The sequence below is a fragment of the Cupressus sempervirens genome, chromosome 1 (assembly GCF_028749045.1).
Source record: "Cupressus sempervirens isolate cs-2001-9-10 chromosome 1, ASM2874904v1, whole genome shotgun sequence".
NCBI classification, from domain to species: Eukaryota; Viridiplantae; Streptophyta; class Pinopsida; order Cupressales; family Cupressaceae; genus Cupressus; species Cupressus sempervirens.
In genome coordinates this window covers 361,847,815-361,870,733 of record NC_143118.1, presented here as the reverse complement: position 1 = coordinate 361,870,733, position 22,919 = coordinate 361,847,815, and the positions used below count along the sequence as shown (strand labels likewise).

At 38.4% G+C, this 22,919-nt stretch overlaps 1 protein-coding gene across 2 annotated transcripts in view; it reads left to right on the top strand.

Moving 5' to 3' along the window:
- LOC149577752 (uncharacterized) overlaps positions 1 to 22,919 on the top strand; it is a 282,798-nt gene that overhangs the window by 203,830 nt on the left and 56,049 nt on the right. For both annotated transcript variants that reach the window (XM_089825533.1, XM_089825524.1), the window contains one exon: positions 346 to 423. In XM_089825533.1, coding sequence (XP_089681659.1) covers positions 346 to 423 — 78 coding nt within the window. The remainder of the gene's footprint in view (positions 1 to 345; positions 424 to 22,919) is intronic.

The window sequence follows — 22,919 nt, the reverse complement described above, 5'->3', positions numbered from 1 at the left end:
TACTATTAAGGCCAGGGGAGGTTTCTTCGGTGCAATAATATATAATAAAAATTTTCAAAGAAAATATTTGAGCTGCACCACTCAGCAGAAAAAGGAAAAATAAGAAACAATAATATTATCTGTTCTGAATTGTTTGTATCAATGTGCAATAGTTACAAATTTGGTTTCAGAGTATCTTCAAGTTTTGGATTCTTTGCACGTTAGTAGCAGCTCAGGCTTTGGTTGTTAGACTGTAGATTTTTTTTAAAATAATGAATTGGTGCTGCTTAATATTCATTCATTTTTTCTACATAGGATCTTTTTTGATACCCATGATTCTGCATCTGATGTTATTTTGCATTGCAGTCTCCATCAGGGAAAGGTATATTACTAGATGATCCCAGTATAGCTGGACTGATTTCAAGGAGTGATGTAGCTTCACTGGTAAATACTTTTTCAATTATAGCTCTAGATGTTTGAGAATGATTTGTTCATCTTCTGGGGTTTTCTGTTCATTTATGATCCTACTTTAGTCATATCAATGATTAACATCTCAAAGATGGAATTAAGAACAAACTTATGTCATTAGACACCTTAATCTACTCCAAAATAGTTAAACATGAAACATTGTATACTTCGAATATGCACATATTGTATGATATACAAATATCATAAACACTTGTTTACAGTAATGGATATTACTCATGCAGAGCAGGGGTAGGAATGTTCCAAAAGACTTAATCATTTGCTTGGAAAGGCTTTAGGGTCATCACTCACAGGTCTTCCTTCATGTTAGTAAAAACAGATTTGTCCTTCTGAAATAAATACAGAAAACGACTCAAGATGCCTGGAAAGAAGAACAATTAGTACTAGCAATAGGAGAAATCATAGGATTGAGAACTTTCTTCTGGATTTTAGAGGTACAGCTCCCTCTTGATAAGATCTGCAATAAATGAAACATAGGGTTTGCATTTCACTGGAAAGAAGAAAAGGAGAAATTAGCATTTACTCATAACTACGAAAGTAAATGCAGAAGATTAAATATAGAGTGAATACAGACAGTTAAGGTAAAGCTTAACTGTACATACTCACAAACAACACCTAGATTAAAGATAAATAGAGGATTCCCTTGTTTTGGTATGATAAAATTGCAGACACACAGTTCTAGTACGAAATGATACACACAATCTATTGTAATAGAACAGACATTAACAAGTAATTATAGAGGCTCCAAGTCCAATTGTAATTAGAAGAAAATATTGACAACACAGATTCTAAGTATCACCTTCATTTCTCTAATGCCCAAGTGTAAGCTCAAAGAATTATGATTCCTGCACAATAAAACCATTCAAAATGGATTCCCCCCTTTTTGAAGGATTTCTATAAGTTATACCATTTAGTTGACCTTCCCATTCTTTTTGGTAACCGATTCTTGGACAGTTACCTTTTTTAATCTTTTCATTTTTTATGACTTTGCGCCTTCCCATTAAATTACATGAATAAACTTTAGAATGTGGCAACCCATTTCAAGTATTATCAAACATCTTTCCTTCAAGACCTTTCTTCTCATAATTTAAATGTATTAAGCAAAGTTTTTTCCTTGTACAGTGGGTAAAATTGATTGTCACATCAATTGCCTCTGTCCATGCCATTGCTGCTGATAAATTTCCAAGTAGCAGTGAAATCTGTAAGCTCTATTATGATGGATTCCATAGGGCATTGCGACCAGAGCAATCTAATCTCCTCTAATTTCAAGGACATTATTAATGGCCATGTCTTTTACTGGCACCAAATCTATGTTTTGATATTGTAATGTCCCCTTTTTTTAGTCATTGAAGAATTAATAGGCCAACCCAATGACATATTAAAATTGACTTTTGGAGATATAATTCACAATTATAAAAGGTCAATTTAATATTATAAAGTGAGTTGATATAATTCACAATTATAAAAGGTCAATTTAATATTATAAAGTGAGTTAATAGGGACAAACAGGCAAGAAGATGAGAAGAAAGGGCAGGGAAGCCAAAGAGTCATGGCATTGAACATTAAAAGGAGGTGAGCTGGTTTCATTTGGGATATGCGTGGATATTGGATTGGATTTTCAGTTTTCTTCTTGTGAAGAATTGGAAGCTCAGTTTCAACCAGTTTGAGGACAGAAACCCTCGAGGCAGTAGACAATGGACAACAACCCATTGTCCGTGGGAGACATCTTCTCAAATGTCTTACTTGTGCTAAATATTTATCTCTTATTCTCCAATCTGATTGTTATTTTCCATGGTTATGATTGGAGCTGAATGTTATTTCACTGAAAGATTTGGTTATAATATTCATTTCAAAGACTAATTACTGCTGGTATTTCATAAGTACTGTTGAAAGGGGAATGAAATAGTTTTCAAAGCTAATTATTTGTTTATATGTTGCTGGTTAGAATCTGTTTTTTTTTTGGCTTAAACTAGCTGTTTGTCTTTTGTGAGAATATTGGCGTGAGAAAGTGGAAAAATATCTGAGTGGGATATTATAGATATAGCTCTACTAAATACCACGTGACTTTCTCATATCATGCAAGCTTACAGCAAGATGCAGTCATAGGTTAAAGAATAATAACAAACACCAAAAACTGTGATGGTTTGACCTTCTATCTGATTTTAGATATAAATTCTCCAACTGCACATCCTCTTCACATCCCTTTCATAAAGTCATCCCCAATGTATTGGTCAGATATATTGATGGTTTTTTACTTTTCAATGGTCGAGAAGTTAGAAGCATCACAAACATTCACACCAAGTGTAACAACTTTCTTCTTTACACTCAAGCCAGGGAGAAGGTCGTATTAAACTATCTTGTAAGTTACATACAATTTGCAACTTCTCCTTTGTTTTCACGGCGGTGACACATCTGACACCTTATGTGGCATGTCCCCATTCCAAGCACTTTTAGAAAGGACGTCAGGCCCTCTAATAGGTTTTGAATAGCATGCACCACTTGATAACATGCATTGTCAGTGAGTCACTAAAAAATAGAACTTCAAAACTGTAATTATTTGAGTTTGTGAGTTTTGAAATGCACCTATTATCCAATCTTTAAAGTGGATTTCAATATTAATGAAATACATCTTACTTCATTGGTCGGGTCCATGGGTATATTTGGAACTTTTATCTTCATTTGATGAGGCGAAGGAATAGCCAGATCATGTAGGGGTCTACGGCTTACATTCTGAACTGCATTCCCACGAGGGATTCTGTCAAACATAGTATGCAAGAATATTTGCTTTTCATTTAATGCTTTGGTAGATCTCTTCCCTGATAGTTGAGCCTTTAATATATATATATACAAACATAGTATGCAAGAATATTTGCTTTTCATTTAATGCTTTGGTAGATCTCTTCCCTGATAGTTGAGCCTTTAATATATATATATTTTGATGATGATCTTTCATTTGAGCAAATCCATCTTCAGATATTCTTTTAGTATTCAGATTCTTAACTATCAGATTACTAATTTAGGATAAAAAAATAAGATCCCTTAAAATGCTCCAATGAGTGTTGCAACCCATCTAGAGCATATTATCAACATGTTCCAATGTAGGGAAAAGTAGTATAAAGGTGGTTGATCTTAAAATGGTGGGTGACAATTACTTGAACCTTCTAGAGCAGTTAAACCTCCCAATATAAAGACGCCAAACATGAGTTACTAGGGCACAATTTGATCATGCCTATGGTGACTTTGGCTTGCAGATTATTCTAACGAAAATGCCCATGTGGCTGTAGCATGTAATTTTTTGAATATTTTATTGTCTTTTCAATCAAGATACTAGAAAGAAAGTGTTTATGTTCTTTTAGTTGTTCCATTCTTACAACTTTCTATTTATTTTTTTGTTGTGTTGTGTGTTTGTTTGAGTTAGTAAGGGGAATACCCTTCATCAAACTGTAACAACGAGATACCTAATGTTGCATCAGTCTCACCAAGGCCTATAACATAGAAGTCATCTGTCAAGGTGTAATCCTCCATGTATTCACTAAGCTATGAGACTCCTTTGGTGAATCTCATTGAGAACCCATTTGCAAGTGTAACACCGAACCCAAGGAAATCCTATATTTGCAACCCACATCTAGAGACCATTCCCTCATCAGTAAAATTGTGTGTGGCACCACTGTCAACAAGGCAAGTCGCATATTGTCCCTTAATCACTCCTGTTAGGTGAGGTGGATGAATTGTAGGAACTCTTGAGTGTGAGGCAATGAGTACATTGGACGTCCAATACATCTTTCTCTCCTTGCTCTGCCTATTGAGTCTCCTACTCACCCTTAATGCCATTTTTCTCTTAACATGTATCTTGTACATGCTTATCTTTCACTTTTGAATGAACCTCAATGAGATGCATCTTGGCTTTCCCAAGACATCGATGACTAGGCTACCAATGCTCCTTACACAAGAAGAAAAGTTTCTTCCTCCTTAAGTCAATACGTGACTCCTGACACCCCTAGCTGCCATAACATCCTGAAACTCCATATCCTCAACTAGATCGACTAGTGGTGACTCCTCTAAGGGGCAAAATGGATCTACATAGCTTTGTAAACTATCCGTTTACATGTCCTACCATAGAGAGGAGAATCAAATGCACTATTCAAAGAAGATGGAGCCCTACTACTCTTGCGGCTTTGTGCAACGGATACTGATTTGCTTTTCCTGTCATGCCTATCATGTCTATCTCTAAGAGGAACTAAATCCAATTTCTCAAAGAGTCCTACTTATCCAATCTAAGGCTTATGCAATTAGTGGATGTGTATTGACGAGAGTTTTGAATAACTTAGGATTTGGATCTTCATACTAATTCCCCCACACCCCCCCCCCACTCTATCAAGGATTCCGACTACCCTCATGCATATCACCCATTATTGTACCTACTGGAGTACTCTATTGCAAAATTTATATCCATACGCCTCAATCCTTCTAGGATACATAGAAGTAATCACAATACGCCCAAGCTTGGAAGATCAAGTTTCAATGTCAATGAAAAATCCCCAACTAAATTCTGATCCAAATTTACTGGTTTTAGTTTTCTAATTTTTTTTTGACCAGTGAATAAGGGAATCTCTCTCTCTCTCTCTCTCTCTCTCTCTCTCTCTCTCTCTCTCAGTATATATATATATATATATGTTTTTGGTGTTTTCTTGTTTTTTTAGTCTTTTTATGATATTTTGCTTCAAACTTTGCCAGAGTTTGATGAATGCTAGCATAAAGAGATTGCAGATAACAAAATAAATAAACATATAAACAAGTAGAGAGCAATATAGATGCTTTTTGTTGAAGACCATGTTAGCTTGAATGCCGATAATATTCCTATGGGGGAGTATCCTAGCATTGCTGGAGCAGGTGAGAGATTATTTGTATGATCATATGTTGCATTCGCAACAGTGTTTGTCATTGATGTCAACATACTAGTTATTCTGTGAAGATAGATAGAGCAACAGTTAGATTGAGGCTGCACACTTCAAGGATTGAAGATGAGGTCAAGCACCGTTAAGGACATGTTCTAGAGTGTCCTGATGATGCAGTTAAGAGTACATGTAGAAAGTCGAAGACTCGTTATAGTTATTCGGGATCTATAGAAGAGAGTATATAAATGGAGTTCTTGAGAAGTGGTTTCTAGTAATTGGATTGTATCTCCTACTAGGGATAGAATTTGGTTGAGCATAGTTAGACAAAGATAGCAGATATCACAACAATGATGTGGTTGAGTGTGCGAAGTCGAAGGTTGCACATGTGAAGATTTGTGAAGACTCTGAGCCGACAGTATTATATATTTATGAAAAGATATAATGTAGCATGTATTCTTTTATCTTAATGAGGTCCTATTGTAATTGTAAATTGGGAAAGCCTCAAGGTGGACTCAATAGATTAGTCTAATGACTTGGTATAAAGGAAAGATGTTTTCCTTGGTTGTAAATGTGATCGTGTAAGTGTGGAAGCAAATTGTACTTGAAAGTTACATGCGAGTAAGCAATCTTTGGGAACTATGTGATGCGAGTTTGCGAATCTGGTATTGAGATCTGAGAAGTATTTGTTGCAACAGTGGTATAGTCAAAGAGTGAAGTGATTAAGTAGTAGAGAGTGCTAGTGGATAGTCGATCTTTTATTGTTCTGAAAGGAATGATACAAAGGCCAATTGGACAGTGAGTTCAGTGGTCTTGCCCCAGACGCTGTTTGGACAGTGGGTCCTTCTGCCTTCCACAACTCCTATCAAGGACTGATATATACTGAATGTATTTCATTGACTCCTAACAAGGTCCATCCTCTTACAAGGAACTTATATACTAGTACATCATTTTGTGGGTACCATACCCATTGAGGTTTTCCCTCTAATCAAGGGTTTTCCTAAGTAAACAAATCTGGTGTTGTTGTGTATGGTTATTGCACTTCCTGATTACATGTTTCATATTTAATAAGGTTAATAAAAAGTTGTTTTGATTAACTAAAGCACATACCCCAAACTGTATACACGTGCCTGATATACGTCCAAGACAACTTTTAAAACCATTTCCAGCTCTAATTCGACTCCACATTTCTGCTTCAGGTCTGATATGAAATTCTCAATTACTGTAAATGTTGAAAACTTGAATCAACTCCAAAACCAACAAGAAACTCCACTTGACACCTAGGGTTCAATGCCCAAATGCTGAAAATGGTACGGCAGGCTGCAATATTGCAAACCTGATGATGTAATGACCTCTGAAAGGTTTGATATGCTAATGGTATCCCTGATCTACTCAATTATAGTGTTTGTCATTGTTATTCCCTGCAACCAATCAATAGATTATTTTCTTCTTGCAATAAAATGGCTGATAACATGTCCCAAACAAAGAATTATGTCCCTTAGATGATTTCTCACTTCCATGGGCCTCCAAACTATGAAGGGTTCTTGTTCTCCGCAGTTGATCTAAGAATTTCTTCTCCATGCAGATGCTGCTCCCAAAATATTGTGTTTTCAAAATGAATGAAATGAATCCACAGTATTCTTTTTAACTTTTCCCCTGTCCCTTGAAGTGGGTCGATTCCTTTTAGTTGCTGATTCGGGTTCAGAGTCGGATTTGGGTTTGAGAATCTAATTTGTGTTTTTTTTCCATTATGATTCGTAAGGATTTGTGAGTTGCACATATATATATATATATATATATATATATATATATATATATATATATATATATATGGATTCATGTTTTCTTATTCCAAGTTTGGCTTGTAAGTCCTTAGGGATTTGTGTCAGGTCCATGTGTATTTGTGACATATTCCTGCCAGATTCTTCCGAGCCTATGTGGATTGGTGATGGACTTGTGCCATATTCGTATACGGTCCAAATTTGACCCCGTGGGTTCGTCTGAATTCTCAAACTGCAAATCCAAATGAATCCAAAAGGGTCAAATCCGAACCTTGGGCGAATCTGGTATGTACTAATTCATGAAACCGGGTCTAGTACAGACCTGGATCCTATTCAGGGCCCAGACGCGCAAATCTGTAACTAAGGTTTTTAGAGTTTTATACAATGTTTTTAATGAAAACAATTAATTTTTATTTCTCTTCTAGAGGTTCAAACTTCAAACCTCATAAGAATCTAGTTGTATATTTTAAAATGCCCACCTTTAGAAAACAACTTGACACTTACTACTCTATTGGTGCATGCCATTGGGGGCCACTCTATAATAATTTATTATGTTATAAAGTGAATTACATCACTTTATTTTTATTTAAATTAAAACATTAGGCCACAACTTAACTATTCTATATTTATTCATAAATCCATCACATGGACTCCAAACTAAAAACTATTGATGCCCACTGGTGCAGGGTTACCCCAATTTAAAACCAAGAAGGATTCCACCCATAATCAGTCATGATGATCATTGTGTGAATGGACCAAAGTGCCTATAAAAGTTGAGAAATCAAAAACTATGTAATCAACCCTATTGTGCAACCAAGTGACACAAGGTGTTCATTATAAACCTTGGGTCAGCTTAGGTTGAAAGGGACGAATATGAAATTGCATAAGGTAGGTTAGGTTTATTTAAATGTTTTTTAGGTGTAGAAGAAATCCTAAAAAGCATTTGAATAGGTTAAGTTGAATAACCTTGCAAATCTGAAAATTTGCTAAAGTTGCTAATGCAACTTTGTCCCGTTAAGAAACATAATCACTTAAAATGCTGTTAGAAATACCTCCAACATTCATAACTGTTAAAATCCAGTTGGAGGACGTTTAGTTACATTGTAGCAACTCAAACCAAGGCATGAGTTGAGTCGTGCAATAAAACATTTAAGAAATATACAAAAATCTGCATATTTTTTTCATTGTTTTTGACTGGTTCTTTTATTGGTACAGGTCTGCTATTTAGGAAGTTAGGAGTATTCAATCATCTTTCATTTGAACCCAATTTGAGGCGTTTTGGTTAAGAAACAAGGGAGAAAACGTGCTACAGTCATATGGAGGCTGAAATACTGTGTGTACATAGAGTTTTTCATTTTCTCTCCATATCTCACGTTTTCACCATGAGAAAATTCTGATATTCTGTGATATGAGATATTGGAGAGGGTATTTTCTAATGAATCTGGTTTTGGGTCTGAAGATTGCAGATTCTGTGAGGAAAATATAAACCCTTGCCAGGCAATCCAATGTGACTAGCAAAAAGACATAACATTGTCAAGTAGAATCCCCATAACTTTTGATGGGTATTGTTTCAAACCCCAAAAATGGAGATATAAGGTGTTATTGCATGTCTCATGATGCTCCAACTGTTTGTTTGGTGAAATTCCAAGAAAAAAGGGTAGTTCCTTCTTTAAGGGACTAATTTAAGCCTATTCAAGCCAAGTGAGGATTTCATGGTTGGATGGCCAATTAAACATTACTGGCCTTGTAATTTTGAAACAAGTGTTGCCCCAAGGAGTACATTGAGATTGTCTTAAAACCTCTTAGGGTCCTTTGAAGATTGTTGGAAAAAAAGTTGGAAAAGGTGTTTCAAGTGCTAGTAGGAACTAGAGTCTAATTGGAGCATTGAAGATGCTGGGTATAGGCAGAACTTAATCCAAAGGTTGATTGGTGTTGTGAATGTCAAAGAAACATATTTTGACTCTATTGATGAGTGTCCAAGGTCCAATCCCTTGGTTGGTTGAATAAGTGGAAGGTGGACAAGTTTGGAGCATCCCAAACAAAGAGATGAAAGAATGTGAACTACAAGATGTGAAGAATGACTCAAGGTAGGGTTATTGGGATGAGTCAATAATAGAATCATAGCCTTGAGGAGGTGTTGTTGAAGGTGTGGAGTTTTGGTTTGGAGTGCTTTTAATTTGGCAGCAGAGAACTTGTTTAGTTCAAAGTATTGGCTAGAAGGTTCTTCAAGCTAGTGGAACCATAGCTTTGCATCACCCACACCATCCCAATGATGTCTAAATGTAATAGGTGAATTGACTACCCCCTCCTTTAAAATTGGAATTGCAACCGTAATCTCTAGAATGATCTTTGATGTCTCTTGATGAGTCTTAGTCAACTCTCAGTCAATCCCTAACCATAGGAATCCTTCCTAAAAATTAGGGGACTCTGTTAAACTATCCAAAATGGCTTATGAAGCTCCTTGTTAAGCTTCACGACCCCTAGTTGAGTTCTCAAACCACACTATCAACGTATGGAAACTCGGATAATAGGCCAATCGCAACTAACAATTCAATTGTTTAAGGAAGAGACATTAGACAACCTTTAGCATTGATATTCATCAGTGTTCCATGGGGACGTGTCCCCTATGATTTTGGGGTCGTAGCTATCTCACGAACGAAATGGGACACAAGGACGGATTTTTGCCAAATTCGAAAACAGGCAATTGTCAAAAGCACAATGCATGGAGAAGTAGTCAAATTAAAGAGAGATGTGAGGTAATTATGTTCATTCAAACAAGACGGTTTATTTTTCTATTAAAGAGAAGAATATATCTTGATATACCTTATCAGTTTTGAAGAATGTTTGATCAGATTTTTAAACAAATAAGAATAGATTCAATGATAAATCTAACATAGTTGAGGGTGAAAACTAAAAGAAAATAAACTATAAAAATTACCATATCAACATCAATGAGTCTAGGCTTGATTCTTCAAACATCTAAGGAGGTAGAGAAGCATTATCTATTTAAATAGGCAAGAAAGACCATCAAAGGAGATAATAAGTATCAATCAATCAACAAGATATCCAAATAGAGAAAACTTAACCTTGGTGGCTAAGTAGAAGAACTATCATTGGTTAACAAGTGTTTGCATTTGTTAGTTATTGGGAAATAGATCTAAGACATTTCTTGTGGGTGTCAAAACCAATCCAAGACCTTCTTGGTGGAGGACATTCTTGACAAATGTCAAGATACCTAAAACAAAATCTCTTTTAACATGATCCAAGCTCTTATCGGTGGAGGACATTTGTATGGATGCCATGATTCCAAGTTTGGAATCTAGAGAGATATTTTGATAATCTCTTAGAGATCATATATATTCATAATGGAAATACATATGCATATATGAAAAAGGGATACACCTTGATGGGTATTCATAAGGCTCGGGAAAAGATGGTATCTCTTCCCAAGACTTAAAACAATGGATAAACCAATGTGGTTATCTTGGAGGAAGTATTAGAGCTAGACCAAAATGAGATGGTTAATAGTTGAGGACTGTTCTAGTTTTGGCCATAAAGAAACTAGAGCCTATAGAGGTCTTGACCAATGAACTAGGAACCTGATTTTGGGCTCTCCCTAAGGATTAGATGGGATCTAGTTGGGAATTAGAATACAGCTTCCTTTTATTACCATAAATATATATAAATGTGTGTGTGTTTGTATATCTTTATATGGAATCTTCTAGCTCTTGTGTAGGTCATTCATAATGGAGTCAAACCACACTCAACACAGTAGGTGAGGACATTGGCATCTAACAATTGTTGCTAGTTTACACATCAAGGAATTAGGCTATAACCAACCAAAGAGAGGGGACATTACAAATTCTCCAAATGTCTTTAATCAATATACTAGCTAATTTTATCAATTGGTCTACATTAGGAAGGTGATTAAAGATGGTGACCACCAATTACAATTCTATGTTGTATACCAAGGAATCACATTATTTTAGTTTTTGACAATTCATGTTATGGAATCCCTTCTCATGATATGTATAGGTAGTGATATCCAATTTATAAATTCCTTCTTACTATATCGAAGAATCTTATATTAATAATACCTTCACTATTTATATTCCAGGTTGGTTTTGTCCTGCTCAATTGTAGAAACTAAAATTGGAACAATTGGTATGTTATCATTGATGTCAAACCTTATTGGTGAGATAGTTGCTACCTAAGTAGAGTGCCATATCAAGGATTTGAAAAGAAGAGATAACAGGAAGACCTAGTGGAAAGGTTGAGTTATGTGGAATTACAATGGGCACTTGATTAGTTGGCACATTGGCAAGATAATGTATTGTTAAAGCCTAAGTCAAGAAGATAGTTGACTTAAAGCCTAGTAGACATGATTAATGAAGAACCAAATGCATAGGCTAAAACAAGTAACAGAGCAGAAGATTAAGGAACTTATAGTAGAAGCCGAGTTATGCTTGTGTCGACCAAGTAACAATTATGGCCGAGCAAAATATAGTGTTGAACGAACATCTGTAAAAGTCCAAGAAAAGATAGTATAAGCCAAGTGAAAGAGTTTAGTGATGACCAAGGCCGAGGAATGCAGTATTGGCCGAGTGTCAGCATTTGATAATTTGTGAAGGAATTGAGATTCCTAGTCGACACAGTTGAATTTTTGATTGGTCAAAGCGCGTGAAGGATAAGTATTGATGAGCTGGAGCATTTAATGTTTGAGCGTTTCTAGACATGGATTCTAAGAGAAGTTTTGAGAAGTATTTAGAAAGAGAAGGAATAAATGAAATGATGGAAGGATTTGATGAATCTGACCTAACCCTAAGATCAACGGTGATGTTTAAGTGGCAAAAGACCAAAGCTATCTATTTAAGGAGGCATAAGGATTAACCTATAGAGGTTTAGCAATCGCTAATTTTGTTGATTGGCAAACTTGAGCAGAAGGCTGTGAAGGAGCAAAACAGAGGTGAAGAGTGATTGCTTAAAGGATTTCCCAAGAAGATTAGAGACAATGATGAAGACATGAATGGAGTCTAGTTAATAAATTAGCAAATGAGCTAAATTGTGATTTGTATTTGCAAAGTCAGTTGTATTTATCAGATCAACCTACTGTTACTTTCTAACCATTGTATCAGTTAAAATCCTTTAATCAAGGTTGACCTAATAGTTGTTTGTACATCCTTTAATCAAGGTGACATTCTAATGGAATGTTCTTAAGCCCTATAATAAGGCCACTCCTAACAAGGTGATTAAATCCTTTAACAGGGTCATACCTAACAGTGTGTATTGTAACTTTTAACGAGGTTGGCTCCTAACAGAGCTCACTTCAGAAGAGTGAAATTTGGACAGCATGTTACGGTGGTTTTTCCCAAATTGGGTTTCCTCATTAGATCCTAGTGTCATACTTGTGTGAATGCTATTTGAGATGTTTTACTAGATTAATGTTTTGCATTCTGCAAGTAGGTTACTATTGGAATAGTGAATTGCAAGTTTATGTTATTCATAAGCTGATATAGGGAATGAGTGGACTAATGAATAAATCTAAGTTCTTAAAAGTTTGTTTGGTACATCTAGACCCAAGGATAATTGATTAACCACACCCCTACCCCCCCCCCTTCTCAATTATCCTAAATTATTCTAACGTCAATATGCTATTTATCTATGATTGTGATCACTACTGATTAATTCTAGCCTTCTTGATACTTTTGTATTGAGAGAAGCCCTCATATGCTTAATGTCGCTAGTATTTCCCTTAATGCTATTGATGTGGCTTGACAATTGCTAATAGCAGTAGGTTTCAATCTTTAATTAAAACTTATTCAAGCATTATCTTCTAGGTTCTGATTGGGGGACATTACAAAAGATTGTTCAAGTCCCTTTTCTTGACCTATGTATTTGGGAGCGCCATAGCCTATTATTATTTTACTCCTAGGCTAAAAGGGTAAGTTAAGGAAAACAATATAACAGTATGACTTTAGATGTTCCAAAAACTGTGTTTTCTTTATAAAAGGGACAACTAATGTTTTTTAATTGTTAAAGGGTCTAACATCAAAATGTAACTATAGAAATCACAGCCAATAGGATACGATATTAAAAATGTATATTCTTTTCACTTCAAGAATAAAGGGTCAAATGTTTTTAAATTTAAAAAAGAAGTTATAAAATGAGAGGTCTTGCATAGAAGAAATGATCTATTTTATGAAATTGAAACCCACTTTCTCAAAGATCAAACATTTGTTCATCTTCTCACTTTGAGATGAAATTGAAATCTAACAACTCTTTGTGGTATTTCCATTCAAATATCATAGATGGGATGAAGTTGAGGTATTTCTAGTTTTTGGTGGTTTGTTTCTAGATTTGATTTGTATTTAAATGAGTTATGTTGAAGATCTCAGTATTTAGGGTTTGAATTTGGAGTTGCAATTTCATTTTCTGCCAGCAAAAAATTCTCTCATTGATTTGGGTAATAATTTAAGGCATTGTACTATTCTAAGAGATGGTACTGATATCCAAGCCCGCCAACCCCAACCGTACTTCTCAATATAGTCAAACATTTTTCAATATCCAAAAATGTTACCAATTAAGTGGAAGGTTAAATGGGAGTTTATGAATTAGAATTTGCAGCTAGTTTACAGTGGCTATATGGATATCCTATGCTGCTATACTTCTAGCAAAGGTTGCACGTGTTTAATAGCTTTTGCTGCCTTAATGAGCATTATTAGCAAAACAGAGTGGTTATAGCCGGATAAATCATAACTAGACGACCATACAATTTGTTGGACATGAGCCACACCTGAACCAAAGATGGACTGGTTGTTTACTGTACTAGTAAAGTAAATCAACGCATTCAGACAATAATAGCAGAATAGCAGAATTATATTCGCAATAGTAGATTCATGATTTACAATGATCCCAGACGGGATATAAATACTACCGCCGAACCTTCCCGAAGGAGTCCGTCGGCCACAAATATTCTATCCGCTACAAACTATTTACTGTCGGACCGTCGGCTACAGAATACAGAAACACCGCCGGACCGTCGGCTACAGAATACAAAACACCCCCGGACCGTCGGCTACAGAATTCAAAACATCGCCAGATTGTCGGCTACAGAATACAAAAACATCGCCGGACCGTTGGCTACAGAATACCGAAACACCGCCGAACCGTCGGCTACAGAATACAAAACACCGCTGGACCCATCCAATCGGCTAACACCATCCCCCCCAAAAAGAAAAGTCGTCTCCGGACGACAATTACAACATGTCTAAGACAAATTAACAAACAAAATATATCATCAAAGTGACTACAACAAGAAAAATCTGCTTCTGTTACATCACTTCCACATTCATTCCGTTACATCTGTAGCCTCTGCTAACACAATACTATCTCCTCAAGCTGACCTTGATAGCCACCTGTGCTGCTTTCTCTGTTTTCAATTCCTTGGTACCCTGAGCCAAGTGTCGCTGCACTGCCTCCAACTGGATGATCAGCTCCTCCCGAGCTCTCTACGCATCCACCAAGACAGCCTCACAGCCAACACCTACTCCCACTGCCTCTGGTACACAGAAAGTCCATGCCTGCAGCAACTTCAACTCTTCCCAACTGGTCAGACTCCCACGACTGAGGGTCGAGGGGCAACGCCCCCAGTGCCAAGACCAAATTAGCACTTCGAAACCCACACAAAAATGCACGGAACACACCATTTCTGTCATTATCTGCCGATTCTGCACTCTTCTGGCAACCACGGATGTGTCCCCTTCCCTTTGGCATCATCTGTCACTCATTTTGAACAACTTGATTCTGTCGTCGCTTTTTTTAATTTTTTTTTCTTTTCTTTGAACAACTTCCTCTACAATCCACCACAAATCCCTCTGTACCCACAAATTCGTCTCCTTCTGGCAGAACAAGCACTCTTCTTTATGTCTTTGTTTCCCCGCGAAAGTCTGGCTGGAAGAGGGAATGGAGTTGCGAAAATGCTAACACCCGCGGCCCATCCTTCTCCTACCCGTGGGCTTTGTTTCCTTACCCGCGGACTTCCTGTCGTCGCCCGCGGCCTTTCTGTCCTCCCCGCGGCCTTCCTGTCCTCACCCGCGGCCTTTCTTTTTCTACCCGCGGCCTTCCTGTCCACACCCACAGCCTATTCTTCCGCCGGCGGTTAACGGCGACGATCCGTGTCTTTCTTTCGTGACAGGAACAGAAACCCTTTCAGTCATGCCATTTTCAGATGATTACTAAGCATCGCTGTTTTGGTCATCAAGAACATTCCTCCAACGACGGCATCTACATTGGCAATAATGGAAGATGTTGGCATCCTTTCATCGATGTCTTAGACGATCTCGGTAGCTAAAGATCCCATGGCAGCAATCTTCTCTTCTTCTTCGACACGATCATAGAGGTAGAGCGCCGTTTCCGTTTTCTTGACTCCTGATGTAATGGATGAAGATCCTGGGAAGACCTTCTGATACGAAAGAAGTTGATGATTTTAGTTTGCACCAGAGGAAACTCTTTGATTGGAGGCTTTTTACAAGACGGACAGAACCAAGAATCTGCGGGGATTTGGTGGCCATGTTATGAACGCCTTCCGCTTTATGAACTGCCGGAGTAAACTCACTTTCGGGGGTCTCTTGCCCGCGGACCTGCGGGACTTCCAATTTCGACGCCCTCGGGTAGACTTGCCCGTGGGGCCTTCCTTTCGCCGGCTGCGGACAGCTGTTGCCCGCGGGGCCTCAGCTTCGACGCCCGCGGGTATACTTGCCCGTGGGGCCTTTCTGTCCGCAGCTTCCCTTTTTTTTTTTTTTCAAATTTTCAATTTTTTTTTTTTTTTTTTTTTGTCAATTTTTTTTTTTTGGTTTTTTTAAAATTTTTTTCAATGCAGTTTACATTCATTATCCTTCATATGCAATTACATGTAATTCCATCCTCCATTCACATTTACATGTAATCTCATTCTCCATCCGCATTTACATGTAACTACCTCCATACCCACTTACATGTAACCTCATCCTTCGAACCCAATTACATGATTACTGTTTACCGTACAAGTAAAGTAAATGTACGCATACAAACAACAGAATAGAATAGGCAAAATTATATTCGCAATAGTAGATTCATGATTAACAATGATCCAAGACGGGATATAAATACTACCGCCGAACCTTCCCGAAGGAGTCCGTCGGCCACAAATATTCTATCCGCTACAAACTATTTACCGCTGAACCGTCGGCTATAGAATACAGAAACACCGTCGGACCGTCGGCTACAGAATACAAAACACCGCCGGACCGTCGGCTACAGAATACAAAACACCGCCAGACCGTCGGCTACAGAATACAAAAACACTGCCGGACCGTCGGCTACAAAATACCGAAACACCGCCGGACCCATCCAATCGGCTAACACTGGTCCCATGGGGGTAAGTAGCTCAATGATAGATTACTCTACCAGCAAATGGAAAGTCTTAGGTTTGAGTCCTATCTGGTCCATTAAAAGATCAACATAGTATTAGAGTTGAACCATGCTAGAAGGACCAAGCGTTCTATATGAGTGGTTTAAATGGGTTGTTAGAAATAAGCCACATCTGAATCAAAGATTTGTTTATCCTATTGTCCAATAGCTCAGTGGTAGAGTATTCCGGCAGCGAATTGAAGGTCCAAGGTCTCAATCTTAGCTGTTCCATAAAAAGTTCACCACGTTTTTATGTGATCACAACAACCATATTTTGAGTATAGCTCTGATTTAGGCTGTATAATTGTATTTATAGTTTCACCCATCTTCATTGATGATGGGGCTTCATAAATATCATTAGGATTTGGTTGACAAAATCAATAAATATTGCTATAGCAGTGTTTGATGAAATTGAGAAATCTACAACAACAATAGCCTTGTATGAATATAGTCTCATTTGCTAAATTATTGTATCCCTACCATCCTTGAGCAGTTTCAAGCCTGTAGTGGGGAAGGAGTAAAATAAATATGTTATAGTCAACTATGTAATAAATAATCATGTTTTATATTTCTGTGCTAGTCCAAGATGTGTTGTTTGTTGTTGGTTAGTAGTTTTGATAGAATTAACCAACTTCAGTCTACTATATATGTGTACTTGTTATTCATTGTTGGGGACTACTTTTGATGCTATTGTACGTAATGTATGTTTGACAATTGATATTAAAGCTATATCTTTTGAACAGGTTGCAAGTGAATTTTCTTATGTTTTGTACTCTACATTTGCATTTATTGTATATACTTGTTAAAAGTGGAATAGGCAAGTAAACTTGTGATGACATTGCTGATTTCAGATTTGGCATAATATAACTCATGTGCGAGATCGTGGAAATCTAATGGGAAAACTCGTTGACGAACTCGTACAAGCCAACAAAGAACAAGAGGATCAACTAACATGAGAATTAATAAATCTCTCGGTGATGTAGGAGCATTGCAGGAGCATCAGGGTGTAAGAGCAATCTTGGATCACCCAAAAATATTGTCTAGTTTTTCAGTAAGGGCTATCTTTGGGCAGGGTTAACATTTTTAGCAAATTTATCATTTTAATAGATTGTCCATTTGAGCATGGATTGTTCCAATTGCTTCCTTGGAGATCCATTTTGGATATATAAGCTTGTTGGTAAAGTTTCATGGCAACATCAAGTTTGGTTTGAAGATATTGAATTTTTTGTTCTAGCGGGGTGGTACAAAAACTTTGAACTCAGCTTTGAAGCTTTAGAGGCTCCAAAAGGGATCAAAATTTGATCACTTGATGTTTCATGATCGTAGGGCTGTAGCGCACTTCAAGAGGTTTCTAAAGCAGGGCTATAATAACAAATCAACTCATGGTTCACAAGTTATGGTTTTAGGAAGGTGTACATCAAGATTGCAGGTTCAATACAAAAGGAAGAGAGAGAAAATCACTTTGGATGGGAATTTGAACTGATGGGTGCTAAAATGGGAAATATTCACTTTCTAGAATATTCTAAGGCTGTTAATTGTGCTACTTATATAAGGTTAGAGGGGGTTTTATGGTTCAGCTCTAGAAGTATAGCTTGTGGCTCTGTCTTATAGATTATTGTAATGAAAATGCTTATGTTGTTGTAGCATGTTACTTTTCTGAATATTATACTGTTTGTTCATTGAAGATAATAGGAAAAAAGTGTATATGTTCTTGCCATTGTTATATCCTTACAATTTTATGTTTATTTCTTTGTTGTGTTCTATGTGTTTGACTGAATAAAGGGACAAAAAGAAATAGGTTGAAGACCTTAATTAAATATGTTAGGAAGAGGTAGTTTCTTATAATAAATTGAGTTCATGAATAAACATTGAGGATTGTGATTTTTTCTTCATGATGTGCTCTGCCGCCGCTCAACCCTAACATTCGGCTTGCACACATGAATCTTTGCAACTCTACGACAACAATGGACGTTGTCTCTTTTGCTAGATATCTCGCGGGTATTCTTCTTGTGGTGGTCTTCTCTTCATGTGTTTCCTGTGTTTCTTCGCATTTGGTTTTTGCGTGTGGTCTTGGTCTTCGTCTTCTCCTTGTGACCCTCCCTTTCACATCGAAGCTGGACGTGTCTCTACCTACCTCAACTTTCTGATCGATTGTTGTGTTTTCCTCCTCCTTCCTACCATCGTTCTATGTGGATCTTGGGCTTTGTTGCTTACTCGGGCTAGATCTTCTCAGATAGTGATCTTCCTAGCTACTGCTCCAGCGGTGATCTTCCTGGTTGGGCAGATCGTTTGTAGACTTTTCATCCCGACAACATCATCTGTTGGTGTTTTGGTGTTGTAGTGTGACATTTTTTAAACAATTACTCCACTACCTGTTGCTACAATCAGTCATCTTCATCCCCATTCTCTGCCTTTTTGCCTCTTACACCCTTGATCCTATTCTTTGCTATTGATCGGGCTCTTTGTTGTTTGTACAGGGAACTGTTGAGATAGATTCACATCTTTATTGATTGCATCATCATTTCTTTACGTGGAGACAATTTTGTTACTCCATTCTGTTGCTTGGAAATGGCTACGGGGGACACGTGCTTGTCACAAAACCAACCTCTGACCTACTAGAGGCCATGTGACCGTGTAAAAAAGCTAGAAACAAACAATACTCTGCTTAGAGAACACGTTATATCATTGACAGAGGCAATTGTTGAAGTCAAGCAGGCCACAAGCCTGAACAACTCCTAGATCAAGACTTTTCCAGCTCAAAGATCAAAGAACAAATGGAAATGGCTGCAGTACAATCTTCTCTGATTTATGAGATTGAACAAAAGGTGAAATCATGGGCTTCTCTCTACACTAACACAACTACCACTGCACCTATATCGAGCTTAGATAAGATTGTCCAGGGGAAGATAGATGATGAGCGTGTGAGACGAGCTCATGAGCTCAACTAACATGTTTGTGGTCTCTCTCCCACTTGCGACCCTCTCTTTGGTAGACATTCTATCCTCACTTATCAGCTTGATATTTCTAACATTACATTGGACAAATGTTGGTTTGGCCCTGGAGATACCCTCTTCATCCGATTTCTCTCATTTTTTGACAAGCTTTGTGCTCTTAGGGCGAAGAGAAAACTGTTCTCTCTCCCCTCTAAGATTTTTCTAGATGAAGATCTCACAAAGACACAAGTAGTAGAGTTAAAACATGCTCAAGGGATTGTGACAAAGGCTAGACGTGCGGGAAAATGGGTTGTTATCGAGAACCTCAGAGCAGTCATTTGTGATTCACCTCCTAGCGGATGGGAAGCAAGACAGGCCTCTAAGACCACATGATGGTTTAGCCAACAATCGAACAAGGGGAAACTGTCCACTTGCTCTCTTCTTGTCAACTGTTGGAATGGTAATGGCTCTTTATGGTCATTACCTGGCCTCTTTCACGATGCGGTGGGGTTCGTTGAAATTTTGGCTGTCACTGAGACCCACAAGAGTCTCATGCATTGTCTTCCTAGATATATTGGGTACCAGTGCTATCAGTTTATCATGAGGAGGTTCGTATTTCAGGTGGGGTCCACGGTTCCGAGGGTGTTGCCTGTTTGATTGGGGATGATATTTTCAGTTCTACCTCGGTGATCCACTCCGACACCTTTTCCAAATGCATGTGGGTCCATATTGGTTATAGGAATTAGTGATGGAGGGACATCTTTATTGTTGTGTGCTATTTTCCACCGACCCCTTCTCTGTATGCCATTGACGAGGCCAAGGATGGGGACCCATTCAGTGACCTTCAGGAGTGTGTCTCACAGTTTGTTGCTTTGGGTGACATCTTTATTCTCGAGGATTTCAAAGCACGGACTAGATATCTCTAGACTCCTATACATAACCATTGCTCTGATTCGATCTACACTTCTGAGATAGATCCGACCAGTATGGGACTTCAATGTACCTCGAATGATGCTCTTGGACTGCTTTCCTATTATGGTTGCCACCTCGTCCAGCTTTGTGAGTCCTCTAGCTTGTTCATTCTGAACAATCTATCTTCCTTTCCTAGGTCTGAGCACTTTACTTGCTGGCCCCATGTTGGTGGTGTGAGTGTTGTGGACTATGCCCTCACTTCTTCCTCCTTCATTCCTTCCATTCACAACTTCACCATTTCATGTCTCCCCTTTTCCAACCATGCTCTTCTTAGCATTGCTCCTCACAGTTCCCCTTGCCTATCGCCTTCTCCTCAGCCCCTTTACCTCTCATCTACCGTTGCATGCCCCCCTACTCACTTCCACTTCCTCGAAGGTGATGGTGAGCTCTTTTCCTTCCATCTTGTGAGACTGTTGTCACCTACATTCTTCAGTGATTCGTGTGAGACCTCCTCCATGTTTGATTTACTTGCTGATGTCATTTGGGAGTCCGCTACTCTTACTATCCCCCACTGCTCTCCCATTTCTCACAGATCTAAGTGTCAAAATACTTGCCCTATGAACCAATGGTTCGACATCGACTACAAATCATTCCATCGCTCTGTTCCCTCCGCTTTTGAGACCCATTCTCCTGCTTTCACCCATCTATGTTATTCTTTTCTCTGTTTTCTTCACTGTAAGAAACGTTCCTTTGTCTCTTCTCAATGCAGATCCCTTCGCTCCATGCTTATTCACAATCCCGAGATCTTCTGGTGCACCTTATTTCCTTGGTGTTCCCCCCCACCCTCCATCCTTGATTTTCACTCCTTGACCTCTCATACCATTATGCTTTATGACATTCTTGACCAGCCATCTCTCCATCCCATTCTGCCTCCTTACTGCCATCTGTTCACCCCCTCCAGTGTTTACAAGGCCATCGGATCCATGAGATGCAGTAGAGCGGCTGATGAGGAAGGTTTCCAAGCCGAACTTTTCAAGCTTGGTGCCTCAGTCCTTGGCTCCTCTCTCCCTACACTCTTTAATAGAGTGTTTTGTGTTGGTTTTCTTGACTCTTGGTTGAGACATGTGATTTATCCTATTCATTAGTCTGAGCCTGTCTTTGACCCCGACAACTATAGGACCGTCATGATCAGGCATACATTTGCCAAACTTTGTGCCATAGCTATGAACACTATGTTATCTAGTGAGGTTGACAGGAGAGGTTGTAGAGCAAGAGGCCATGCCGGTTTTCGTGCTAACTACCAGACTATGGATCACATCTTCACTCTATGGGCTATTATCGAGGAGGCTAGGCAGCATTCTAAGAAAGTCTACTATTGTTTTGTAGACTTTCGGAAGGCTTTTGATTCTATCCCTAGGATGGCCCTATTCTAGAGGCTTAGTGAGATTGGGATTTCGAATATGTTGCTAACTACTATTATGAGACTTTATGAGTCTATGGTTGGTAGATTCAAGACTCTTGAGGGCTTCTCCGTTCTAATCCAGAGCACCATCTTCTAATCCAGAGCACCATCGAGGTCAAACAAGGGTGCCCCCTCTTGCCCACTTTGTTTGATCCGTATATTGATGAGCTCAAGGACTTCCACCTGAACTCCTCACACCCTAGTGATGGTTGCTATTTACATCAGGTTTTGATCTCCATTCTCTTTTTTGTGGATGATATGGTCTTGTTGGCTTGTTCCCCTTATAGTTTACAATGACTCCTAAATGGTTTGGCTTCTTTTTGCGATCAGTGATAGCTCGTGGTCAATCTAAGCAGGACTCGGATTATGATCTTTAACTGCTTAAAGACCTCTCATCTTCATTTCTTTTTTCAAGGAAGGGAGATTGAGATCACTTCTTACATGTACCTCGAGGTGAAGTTCTCGAGGCCTCACTTTACTTTGAGACCTACTATCCAGTCTAGAGTCAATAAGGGCATGGGCTCCCTTGCCATGCTTGAGAGACAATGCTTCAAACATCATTTCCAGGACATCTCATCCAAGCTTTCCCTCCTGGACTCCTTGATTCGGCCGACCACTCTTTATGGCTCAGTGGTTTGGGGACCTTCTCTTCTTGTCCTGGATTGGGCCTTTGTCAAGCACGTTCAAACCTTGCTTCTACGATGTATCATCAGATGTGATAGACTCACCCCCTATAGCATTATCTTAGCCGAGTTTGGTGCTCACCCCTTCAAATTTGCAGCCATATTTGATTTGATCTAGTTTCTCCTCACCTTCGTAGTTTTGCGGATTTGACTGTCGATCGAAACAGATATTCTTACCTGGTATTATGTTCCTTTGTTACAGTTATGAGATCCGACACTAGCACTAGATCTCGCTATTGGTACACCCAGGCCACCTCTCTTTTAAGTTCAATTGGGATTGAGATTGATCGCCTTCCTCCTTATCAGTTCTCGCTGGATACTCCGACTCACCTCCTTGTAGTCAC